The sequence below is a fragment of the Dipteris shenzhenensis genome, chromosome 9 (assembly GCF_047967505.1).
Source record: "Dipteris shenzhenensis isolate YYH24624 ecotype China chromosome 9, Dip_SZ_1.0, whole genome shotgun sequence".
Lineage (NCBI taxonomy): Eukaryota > Viridiplantae > Streptophyta > Polypodiopsida > Gleicheniales > Dipteridaceae > Dipteris > Dipteris shenzhenensis.
The window spans coordinates 50,882,737-50,895,387 of NC_141604.1; the positions used below are offsets into that span (position 1 = coordinate 50,882,737).

General features: G+C 45.3%; 1 protein-coding gene across 1 annotated transcript; it reads left to right on the forward strand.

Annotated features, from left to right (window-relative positions):
• Positions 1–9,622: 9,622 nt before the first annotated feature.
• Positions 9,623–12,316, forward strand: LOC147898797 (7-deoxyloganetin glucosyltransferase-like). The gene is made up of 2 exons (XM_087379608.1): positions 9,623–10,374; positions 10,483–12,316. Exons 1-2 carry the CDS (start codon positions 9,756–9,758, stop codon positions 11,412–11,414), a joined length of 1,551 nt encoding a protein of 516 aa, XP_087235734.1. The 5' UTR covers positions 9,623–9,755; the 3' UTR covers positions 11,415–12,316.
• Positions 12,317–12,651: the final 335 nt, after the last annotated feature.

Sequence of the window (12,651 nt, forward strand, 5' to 3'; positions counted from 1 at the left end):
TAGATTACATGGATTACCTAAATCCATTACATCAGATAATGATTCCAAGTTCCAAAGCCAATTTTGGCAATATCGTTTCGAGAACTTAGGAACTAAATTGCAATTCTCCACTACATATCACCCATCGACTGATGGACAAAGTTAAATAGCTAACCAAGCCATTATCCAGCTGTTACGTAGTTATGTCCATGACAATCCTACCCTATGGGAATTATATTTACCTTGTTGAGAGTTCACGCTCAACATCATGTGATCATGTGTGCATAGCACCATCACGTGATCATATGTGCATAGCACTAACCTTATAGAGTGCTATAAAGGAAAGGGTTAGATCCCCTAACCCTAACCCTAAAAGGGTTTGTATATATTCTATTTTTTCAACTAATTCTAGTGTACAGTTAGTCATTTGTGGTGTGCTCTCTAGCTGTGCCCTCTCTCCTCATCTCCACTCTTCTCCTCTCCCCTCTTCATATTTCGTCATGGTATCAGAGCTCCCTTGTCTTCCGCTGAGACATTGAGTTTCTTGAGAGTGTGAGAGAGATTGTGAGATTGAGAGTTCTCTTGAGTGATTGTGAGATTCTTCCGTTCACTTCCGTTGAGAGAATTTCCGTCCATTGAAAGAAGATTTCCGTCATCTCCTTTGAGAGTTATTCATTCCGTTCATTCTTTGTGAGGACTTCCATTATGAGTGAGAGAGAGATTGTCCATCCATTATCTTTGTGAGAAAAGAGAGGGAGGTTTCGGATTTTAAATCTGCGAGAAAGAGAGCTCTATACTTTCTCTTAGTGAGCCTTTGAAGGAGAGAGAGATCGCCATAGTTTTTAAACCTGCAAGCAAGGAGCTCCATAGCCTACCAAAGGCTCCTCCAACTGCCAGCGAAGGAGCTCCAAGCTCACAACGCCTCATTCTCAGCACCGGCTCATAGGCCGCTCAGCGACGATAGAGAGTGCCAAGCCCATGCTCCGTCGACCTACACGACCCTCCTACAACACGTCTAAGGCTCACGGCCTTCTACAGCGTCTCCTAGTTGGTACCCGCGAGCGGACCTCCATAGTCTTCTACGACTTCCAAGCCTCTTCACCGGCTCCTACGCTACCTGCGCTCCAGACCACTTCACAAAGCGGCTCCCCACAGATCTCTAGTGTTGTGCAAGGCTTCTACGCCCACGGGTTGCACCTCCACAATCGCACAACGATCGCCAACTTCAAATTTCAACAGCACTCCTTCAACAGGGCTCCTGCAGTGCCAAGCATCTCCAAGGTGACGCTCCTGACGATTTGGACGGGCTTAGCAATCTGCTCTCCAAAGCCAACGATCGACTGCTCACACTACTCAGCGCCTCACGGGACCTCAGCCAAGTCTGCCAATCGACCTTCGACGAACTCAGGCACACGGGCCACTCTATCATCTGCACGCCCATCGCCTCCTAAGGCCTTTTCGACTGCTTTACAACGAGCTGCTCTCACCGAACAACAGCCACGACTACAAGCGCGCCATCCACAGAGGTTCGTAGAGGAGCTAGAGCTCTAGACCTAGCGACGGCTCTCCATGCGACAACCTAGCGCCTCTCCAAATGGAACTGCACGGATAAACGGGTCTTCGAAGCCCATGCTGCTACAACAACTCCAAAAGCCAGCTCTGCAACTAAGCCTCGTCTTCAACGACAACGTGCTCCTCCGCGACGGAATCGGAACCTTCGACGGAACCTCCAGTAGATTTCGATCCTCTAGAAATCGACACGTGGCGGATAACATATAACTACGGTTAGGTTCAGATAACCATGCTAGGTTGGTACAGTCAAGTTTAGTTGGGTTGGGTTTGGTTGGCCAAATTTGTGCCACGTGGCAACCTTATCCTACCCACGTGCCACGTCACCACATTATCTTGACACGTGGCAATCATTATCTGCCACGTCAGCACTGACACGTCACCCCTGCCACGTCACCTGTGCCACGTCATCACTGCCACATCATCACTACCACGTCATCACTGCCACGTCAGCTGCCACATCATCACTGCCACGTCAGCACTGCCACGTCATCTGCCACATCAGCACTGCCACATCATCAGGCCACGTCATCTGTGCCACGTCATCTGCCACGTCATCTGGCCACGTCATCAGTGACACCTCAGTACTGCCACCTCAGCAGTCCAGTCAGCACTGACCCCTGCAGGCACAGTCCCTTGCCAGGCACACTGTGCACACATTGCATGTGCACACTCCTGCCACCTCAGCACAGAGCTTCACTGGCACACCTCTTGCTAAGCACATTGCCACATCATCACTGCATGTGACTCACAGTGACACATCATCATTGAGCACCATTTGCACTCCTTTTGCCCCTCCACCTAGATCAAGTCATATCTCTTGATCCAGGAAGAATTTGAGGGTGCTCCAAAAAGGAAAGTCGCTCAATTTTTCGTGCTCTACGCGCTCGTTACATCACGCGCACATTTCGGCGCAAGTTACACTCACATTTGAGCCTCGCCGACAAAACCACTTCCTTCATGCACATTTGCCTCTACATCAACGCATCTGACCCAGCACTTAAAAAGAACAAAGGAAAAGGAATTATTTGCTGCTCTTTCATCGATCGACGGTTGGTTTAGATCTAGATCAGAGTAGACTAGATCGCCATAGAGGGGACGCTTTGAATTCCCCAAGTTGCCAATCTAAGCCATGCCCGAAATTCCCGACTAGTACCTACTCGGAGTCAGTCCATACGCTCACATCCGATTTCACATCATTACATTACCTGAAACCTTACGTTCATCAGTTCAGTGAGCAGACTTCAGAGTTCAGAGGCATTGCAGATTGACTCAGTGGGCAGATAGCACTTGATTTCACACACACATGCCACCATTGTAAAGCCTATTTGGCTATCTCACGGCATCGTGCACATCATTTTTTAGCCTTGTAAAGCCTCTTGGCTATTCCCGGCATCATTGCCACAAGCCTTGTAACACAGATCAGATTTTGTATACTGCAGTTCTATCTTCACCGACGGTACAGAGATTTCACTTGGCATCTTCAGTGTATTTGCAGTTGATTCATACAGAGTTTTCCAGGACACTTTTTGAGTACATTGTTTGCACCATGTCGACTAGCAACCTCAATCTGGAGGCATCTGCTAAGTTAGACAACTCCAATTACGGTACATGGAAATACCGAATGGAGACCATTCTTGTGCTTCAGGACAAATGGGAGTATGTCGATGGATCCATACCTAGACCATTGGCAGATCCAGCCACCAGTAGCTCTACTCCATCTGTTGTCACAGCACCAGCAACGGGATCTACATTGGGATCTACATCTACACAAACAGTTTCCGCACCAGTAGCAGATCCTGCCATTGCCCGAGCTCAAGCAGAATGGGATAAGAAAGACAAGTATGCCTATCACCTGATCAAGCAGAATGTGCAAGATGTCATGCTAGGACAGCTCAACACAGTCAAGACATCAAAAGAAGCATGGGATATGTTCGCAGCTCTCTACGAGTCCAAGAACACATCCAGGATTCTCACCTTGAGAAACCAGATCAACCAGAGTTTCCGCAATAGCAATGAAACCGGTCATGCTTATGTACTTCGCATCAAAGACTACAACAATCAACTTGCAGCAGCAGGAGAGACTATGAATCCCGCAGAAATGGTTCAAGTAATCCTGAATGGACTAGGAGAAGGATATGAGAATCTGGTCCAGAGTATTGCCATCCAACGGCAAATTCCAACACTTGAAGAACTTCAGTCAGTTCTACTTGGTGAAGAACTCAGGACTCAGGCCATTCAAGCACGTAAAGGTCATTCTAATGATCAGGCATTCACCGCTTCAGACAGAAGCAGAGGCAAAGGCAGAAACAGAGGTAGATCATATCAGAAAAGTGGTCATCATCATCAACAAAATCAAAGTCAAAATCAGCATCAGCATCAGCAACATCCTCAGCAACATCAAAATCAGCAAAGAGGAAATCATTCCAACCGAGGAAGATTCCAAGGACGAGGGAATGCATCCACCAATGTGTCAAACATTCAATGCAACTATTGTCACAAGTTTGGACACTATGAAAGAGATTGCTGCAAGAAGCAGTATGACCAAGGCGGTCAATCCAGCAGTAATCGAGGGAATTCCCGAGGAAGAGGAAATCATCGTGGTGGACATTCTAGTCACAGTCATTTTGCAAATGAACATGGGAATATGTTTCTTGCAAGTGAGGAATTGCATCAGACTGATACAATGCACCTAGACACTGATTTCAATCCCAAAGAAGATTTCAGTTATCAAGTCGACCAAGTGGAACAGGATCCTTGGTACATCGACAGCGGTGCATCATCTCATATGACAAATCATCAGGAATGGTTCACAGAAATGAAGCCATTAGAAGGTCAAAAGAATGTCATCTACACAGCAGACAATACACCGAATCCGGTTCAAGGGACAGGTGTTATCCCTATGAATAATTTCACTGGTACAAAAGGATTAGTCAAAGATGTGCTCTATGTTCCGAAGCTCAGCAAGAACCTTTTGTCAGTAGGTCAAATGACGGAACACAACTACAAAGTCATCTTCGACGGTGATGAATGCACTATCAGAGACAAATCCAAAAGAGGTCAGCTAGTAGCAAAAGGTGTCAAGGAAGGACGCTTATACAGGATGCTAGCTACAGTACCAGATAAGCATGCCATGTCAGCTCAAATACAACAGATGCCACTATCCGCAAAATGGCATAAGAGATATGGTCATGTCAACTTCAAGTACTTGTTAGATCTCAGGAATCAAAATATGGCAATTGGGATTCCGAAGCTACAGTTTCTTGGAAAGGTTTGTGAAGCATGCTGCTTTGGCAAACAAAAGCGAACCAACTTTGTCAGAAGTACTTCTCGTGCACGAGGTATTCTTGATTTAATTCATACAGATGTATGGGGTTATGCCCAGACCCGCAGCATCAATGGTTCACTTTATTACTTGACCTTCATCGACGACTACAGTAGATATTGTTGGGTCTACTTTCTGAAAGAGAAATCTGAAGTGTTTGCCAGATTTCAAGAATTTAAAGCCATGGTAGAAAACCAAACAGGCAGAAAGATCAAGGTCATGAGATCAGACAGAGGAGGTGAATTCATGTCTTCAGCCTTCATGAACTTTTGCAAAACTCACGGCATTCGAAGACAATTCACATGTGCAGATACTCCTCAGCAAAATGCAATAGCTGAAAGGAAGAATGGGACTTTAGCAGACAGTGCTAGAGCAATGCTTAGTGAAAAGCATCTTCCGAATCAGTATTGGGCAGAAGCAATAGCTACAGCTAACTACTTGCTTAATCGGCTTCCTACCGAACCGATACAAGGTATGACTCCTTATGAAGCATTCACTGGACACAAGCCACGCATTGGGCATCTCCGCATATTTGGTTGCATAGCATATGCCCACATACATGATGATCATCGCAGAAAATTGGATGCGAAGTCACGCAAATGCATCATGGTTGGCTACAGTGAAGAAAGTAAAGCATACAAATTGTATGATCCCATCAACCGCAAAGTCATTATCTCCAGAGATGTAATCTTCGATGAGGAATCAGAATGGAAAACCTCACCTACACAGGAGATAGAAGCATCGACTTCACAGTCATCTACAGAACAGGTTGATGAAGAAGAGCAAGAATTGCCAGCAACACCCCAATCAGCGTCACAGCAGCTCAGACGGTCTACTAGGGAAAGCAGACCACCAGCCAGATTGACATATGCTCAGAAAGGCAAAGCAATTCAGGTGGAAACCACCAACTATGCTCTTATGACTACCATCATGGCTACAAAAGAGCCAGTGTACTTCGAAGACGCAGTAGATAAGCCAGAATGGCAAACTACAATGAATGAAGAAATGGATGCTTTGTATAAAAATAACACTTGGGGAATTATGCGACCTTCCACCAGGAAAGACGGCCATAGCCAACAAATGGGTATACAAAGTGAAGTACAATCCAGATGGCAGTATTCAGAGATACAAAGCCAGATTAGTTGCAAAAGGATTTGCACAACAATATGGCCAAGATTATGATGAGACTTATGCTCCAGTAGCAAAGATGGATTCCATACGGTTCTTGATATCACTAACGACACTCAGTAAATGGAATGTGTATCAGCTCGATGTCAAGAATGCATTTCTCAATGGTTATCTAGACGAGGAAGTCTACATGCAACAACCAGAACCAAGACAAGAGAACAAGGTTTGCCATCTCAAGAAACGTCTCTACGGCTTAAAGCAAGCACCCAGAAGTTGGTACAGCAGAATTGACAAGTATTTTGCTGATCTGGGATACATGAAGTCCAATGCAGATCATACTCTCTACTACAAAGTTCAAAGGGAAGATATTACTATTGCACTTTTGTACGTAGATGATCTGATTGTGACAGGAAGCAAGGATGCAGAAAACTAAAACAAGACTTATCTGCAGAGTTCGACATGAAAGATCTTGGACTTATGCACTATTGTCTTGGAATTGAGTTCTGGAGAGATTCGGATAGCACATTCATGAGTCAGCTCAAATATGTTGACAGTCTCCTGAAGAAGTTTCATATGGCAGATTGCAAGATTGCAGCCACTCCCATGGAACAGAGTTTGAAACTTACTAAAGATTCAGAAAAGCCTACAGTCAATGACAGATACTACAGGCAACTCATTGGATCTCTTATATATCTGACAATCACACGGCCAAATATTTGTTATGCAGTAAGCTCACTAGCACAGTTTATGGCAAATCCAAAACAGTCTCACTGGAATGCAGCCAAAAGAGTCTTGAGATACATCAGAGGTACAAGACAATTTGGGATAGAATACAGAGGAAGTCATCCACGGTTGCATGGATACTGTGATAGTGACTATGCTGGAGATCATGAGACCAGGAGATCGACACAGGGATATGCATTTTTCCTTGGTCAAGGTGCTATATCATGGTTGTCAAACAAATAGCCAACTGTTTCTTTGTCTTCGACTGAAGCAGAATATAGAGCACTCACTACAGGTGCATGTGAGGCTATATGGCTCAGAAGACTATTGTCAGAAACAAATTACTTTGATGAGTCAAAGCCAACAACAATATACTGTGATAATCAATCGGCTCAAGCATTGGCCAAAAATCCAGTATATCACTCCAGAACAAAGCACATTGATGTCAGAGAGCACTTCATCAGAGAAAGAGTGTTACTTGGTGACATCACACTGCAGCATTGTGATAGCAAAGAAAATGTTGCAGACATTTTTACAAAACCACTCGGTAAAGAGCTATTCGAGAAACACCGACTAGCTCTTGGTTTGATGCAGAGGAAGGACATTCCCATTAAAGGGGTGTGATGGAATGTAATGCTCAGTCCTTCTTCGATTCCCCAGAATCATCATCTTGAGGGAAGGCCTACTTCATGATGTTGATCTTGAGGGAAGGTGTTGAGAGTTCACGCTCAACATCATGTGATCATGTGTGCATAGCACCATCACGTGATCATATGTGCATAGCACTAACCTTATAGAGTGCTATAAAGGAAAGGGTTAGATCCCCTAACCCTAACCCTAAAAGGGTTTGTATATATTCTATTTTTTCAACTAATTCTAGTGTACAGTTAGTCATTTGTGGTGTGCTCTCTAGCTGTGCCCTCTCTCCTCATCTCCACTCTTCTGCTCTCCCCTCTTCATATTTTGTCATACCTCTATTAGAGTTTACGTACAACAACTCTACCCATTCTGCTACCCGCAAGGCACCATTTGAGATCGTCTATGGCCAAGTCCTTCCCACACCCATTGCACAGTTAGGAGATATGATTTTGGCAGCCAGCTGATCAGTTTGCTGAAGATGTGCAGGAAGTACTTACACAGGTTAAATTACATATTCAGTGAGCTTAAGAAGTGTACAAGAAGGTTGCGAATAAGAAGCGTAACGATGTTCATTATGAGAAGGGAGATTGGGTTCTTTTAAAAATTGACAAAAGGTGTATAAAGACAATCCTAGGAAATACCAAGTTTGTAAAGCTAGCAGTAAAATATTATGGACCTTTCCACATTTCAGAGGTTATATATCCAGAAGGAACTCCAACATCATACAGGTTGACATTGCCTACCAGCTGGAGGATGAAGAATGGTTTTGATGTTATTATCTTGAAGCCATTTAAAGGTGAAGAGGAAGAAGACGGGGTAGAATAACTTGTTCCGGAACGAATACTATTCCATGAGGTCAGGAGTATCATGAATAGACAGAGATCTATTGAAGAGGAAGAACCAGAACTTGAAGACAGGGTAGAATAACTTGTTCCGGAACGAATACTATTCCATGAGGTCAGGAGTATCATGAATAGACAGAGATCTCGATATTTGGTAAAGTTTAAAGAATATCCTATGGAGAATGGTCAATGGTTCGATGAAGATCACTTGAAGGATTTTTGGGGAATCTGGCGATTACCCTATAGTTGTAACATTGTAAATTGTCCAATTGAATATAATAAAATATGCACTTATGCATTAGGTCCTAGGATGGTTAGGAAAGGGTAGCATTGTGCAGGGGTATTGCATTAATCAATGGTAGGCATAAAGAGTCATAGGCTAAGGGTAGAATAATGGGGTATGCCCAAGGGATGTAATCCCAAGAGGCATGAGGGTTGTACCTTCTAGTGTCATTCATGGTGTGTGAGTATGGGCATTTGCATGCATATGGATTGTGGCTTGTGTGGAGCATGTAGAGAAGTCTAGCAAAAATATGCTCACATGGTCACTCCTTCCACCCCATTTGGAGGGCCAATCCGCCTCAATTATTGCATCATCTACACACATGTGCATCCCTATATTCAAGATCGTGACAGACAACCTGCACAGGAAAACTCCATAACGAAGCCCCAAATATGGCTATTCACAGGACACCAGAGAGATATCACGCCACACACCACTCCATGGAAGAGATTACACAGACCGCCCCATGCATTTGATATTGTGCCACAGTATAGGAGATGCGCTGATCACGCCACACAACACTCCATAGAAGAGATTACACAGACCGCAATGCATCTGACACTGTGCTAGGGTGAACGAGATGCGCTTTGAAGACATGCACGCCATAGACCACCATGCATAGTGGTAGCACATTAGCCAATCAGATTAAAGAACACAAAATAAATTCGCCATTTTTCACATTCCCAACCAAATGTATCCTAAGGCCTATCCATTTGGGGGCAGGCCAAAAATGGCCATTTTTACTTCTGAGTGGCCTTAGCCTTCACTCTGTGGTGGGCTAAAAACTAATATAATACTGTATTAAACACTTTGGAGTTACTAATTTGTTTGGAGAGAGGTTATTTTTGGCCTGCATTTACGTAGCAACTTCAACTTTCAGAAACCAAAAATAATTTCTAGACGTGTTTTTTTTGCAAATTCTTTGATTGTTGGTGTGTTGACTTTAGAGCATGTCTTTCAAATTTGGGTGTGCTTTTTTTGGAAGTGCATTCATTCCCTCTCTCTCCTCTTCCATTTTTCTCTCTCTCTCTTCTCCTTCTTCTTCTCTCTCTTGGCAGGCCGGCTTATTTTTATAGATAAATGGGCATTTGTCCTTTTCCTCTTGGAAAAAGAAAGATGAGTATAATACTCGAAAGACAGAAGAAGAAAGAAGCAGAAGCTAAGGAGATGGGGGAGAAGGAATCCAAGGCGGAGGAGGCAGGGAAAGGAGGAGGGGGGGGAGAAGCAAGGAGCTAGAGGAGGTAAGGAAGCTGGAAGGAGGCTGGCTATGGCGGACGAGGAAGGAGGAGGAGCAGCAGCTATGGAGGAGGAGGAGGAGAAGAAAATCAGAGGCGATGTGGAAGAAGCTACGAAGCGGGTGGCTATGGCGGAGGGGGAAGAAGGAGGAGGAGGAGCTATGGCGATGGAAGCTCCAGTAGTGCATGTTCTCCTTCTGTCGTTCCCCGTCGCCAGCCATCTCGACCCTTTGCTGCAGCTCGCTCGCATCCTCTCAAGCTCTTCCTCCTCCTCCTCCTTCCTCTTCACCTCCATCGTCTCCCTCCATACCGCTTCTCGCACCCACCAGCTCCATACCTCCCCTCGCTTCACCCTCCGCACCATCGCCCTCCCCGATGGCCTCCCCTTCTCCCTCCCTCGCTCCGATTTCTCCCACCTCCTCCAATCCTCTCGTGGTATCCTCCCCTCCCTCCAAAGCTTCCTCCCCCACCTCCAACACTCCCACCCCCCCGTCTCTTGCATCATCTCCGATGCCTTCCTCCCCTGGTCCCAGACCATCGCCAACACGCTTCGCGTCCCTCGCTTCGTCTTCTTCACCTCTAACGCTGCCTCTTTCTGTGTAATGGCCCAGGCCCCCGACATGGTCTCAAAGGGCGTCATTCCCTTTAAAGGTGCTTCGTCTCTTCTGTTAATTCTGATAACGATCTGACTGTGCGCAAATCCAACTCTACGTCTCGTGCATCGCTTTCTAAATTTGTTACGTGGTTTGTGGCCTGCAGATCCCAAGCAGCGCATAAGCTGCCCTGGAGCTCCACCCCTTCTTCCCAGCGAATTTCCACCATCTATGCAAGCGGAGGATATCTCTTTCTATCGTCTTAAATTCGTTCTCGAGATGTGCGAAAGTTTTGAAGAGGCAGCAGGGCTTGTTTTTAACACCTGCTATGAGTGGGAAAGTAAAGCGGTCGATGCGCTGCTGGTGAAATGCCCCGTGTACACTGTCGGCCCTTTGCTTCTGCGAGCCGGCCAAGATGGAACGTTGCCCATCCAGCAAGAGGTCAGCTTTTGGCAGGCGGATGATGCATGCTTAACCTGGCTTGATACTCAATCAACCTCGTCTGTTCTCTATGTGTCCTTTGGAAGCCTGTCGATTTTCTCTGATGCCCAGCAAATGGAGGAGTTAGCTCTGGGTTTGGAAGCCAGCCAACAGCCTTTTCTCTGGGTCATTCGTCAAGATGCAATTGATGGCTCCCTCTCGGAGGTCTTACCGGAGGGCTTTTTGGACCGCAACAGAGATCGAAGTCTGATCATCTCGTGGGCTCCACAGTTACTTGTCTTGAAACATCCTGCGGTGGGTGGATTTCTGAGCCATTGTGGGTGGAACTCGATATTGGAAAACATTGCGCTTGGAGGAATACCCATGCTCTGCTTGCCAGGCGGTGCAGAGCAAAAAGTGAATGCCAGAGTTTTGGTGGATGACTGGAAATTGGGGCTGGAATTTGAGAGGACGGATGATGGGAAAGTGGATCGTGGAGAGGTGGAGAGGGTGGTGAGAGCTCTAATGGAAGGAGAGGAAGGGAAAGAGATGGGGAAGAGAGCTGCAGAGCTAAAGAGTGAGGCAGTAAAAGCTGTGAAAGAGGGAGGTTCTTCCTTCAAGAATATGGAAGCACTTGTAAAGGACATGAGGGGGAGAGTGCAGTTTGCAGCTGATTGAATTCAAAGAGCAGTCATAAAGCAGCTTAGAAGGCTGATTTTCTCAGCTGTTGATCACTTATAACCTGTAGGTTTTTTTAGGAAAAGAGTTCAGCTTGCAGCAGGAGCATTCATAAATTTTCATAGAACTTAAACCATCAGGGATCTAGAGGATTAGTACCTAGCAAGTAGTAAGGAGTCTTCCAGGGAATTGTGGCACATCTTCATTCATCTTGCTAAGGGAAAAATAACAGTCACGATTTGATGCACAAGACCCAAGTTGGGCAAAAGTATGGTATGTGAGGTGTAGATGGTAGGAAGGTCATCCAATCTCGGACACTTGTAGCTTGTCCCTCGTGAAATTATTTGGGAGGCTTATATTTTGGTATCAGAGCAAGGGTATGGGACGGTGTTGACAGACATACTTTCCGCTGATCAACAATGTATTGCAACTTGAGGTTGTGATAGGGAAGGGTGAACTACGGACTACTTGTCCTACTGCAACTAGGATCTCTTCTTTGCATCCTTGCGATGCTTAGCCCAGTTTGCAATAGTATCAAAAGCACGATTCATTTTTGCTCATGCTCCAAAGAACGTGAGTTGGATGCATTTGGTGTTTGCCCCATGATCAAGAGAAACTCATTTCATTGTCGGAAGAAGAACAGGCTTTCTATCTTGTAAAGAGCTAGGGTTGCAAACAAGGAAGTTGTTACCAGCCTTATTCCTACAAGATCTAGGTCTATACTCTATTACCTAGTACTTGTAAAATACTGCAATGATGAGGATGAAGACATCGTATAAAAGGTGGTCCCGCTTTGTTGCATCCCTCCTCTTTCATCCCCAAGCTCTGCTTTGTGTTCCTCGATCATGTCCACTCCCACATGTACAAATTTGAATTGGACAGTGTGCTACATATTCTTCATACAGGAAGAGTGGCTCTATTGCAAGAGGAGAGGAGAGTTGCCTTTGAAAGCAAGTAGGTCCCCACGATAAGATTTATTGGTGTGTTAATTAGTCTCTTGGGGTGCAAGGCACGATTAACCTATTGCAAGGAAAGACATGGAAATATTACAGTCTCTTGTGAAGCTTCTTGTTGCTTCCGTTTGGAAGCTTCTCGCTTCCTCCTTCATCGCCTTCTCCTCTCTAAATCTCCATCATTCCTTTACTCTCTCTCTCTCTCTCTCTCTCTCTCTATGCTTAGCCTCCCTTCCTCTTTCTCTCCCTTCATTTCATGCCATTCAATAAATGTATCGTTAGGT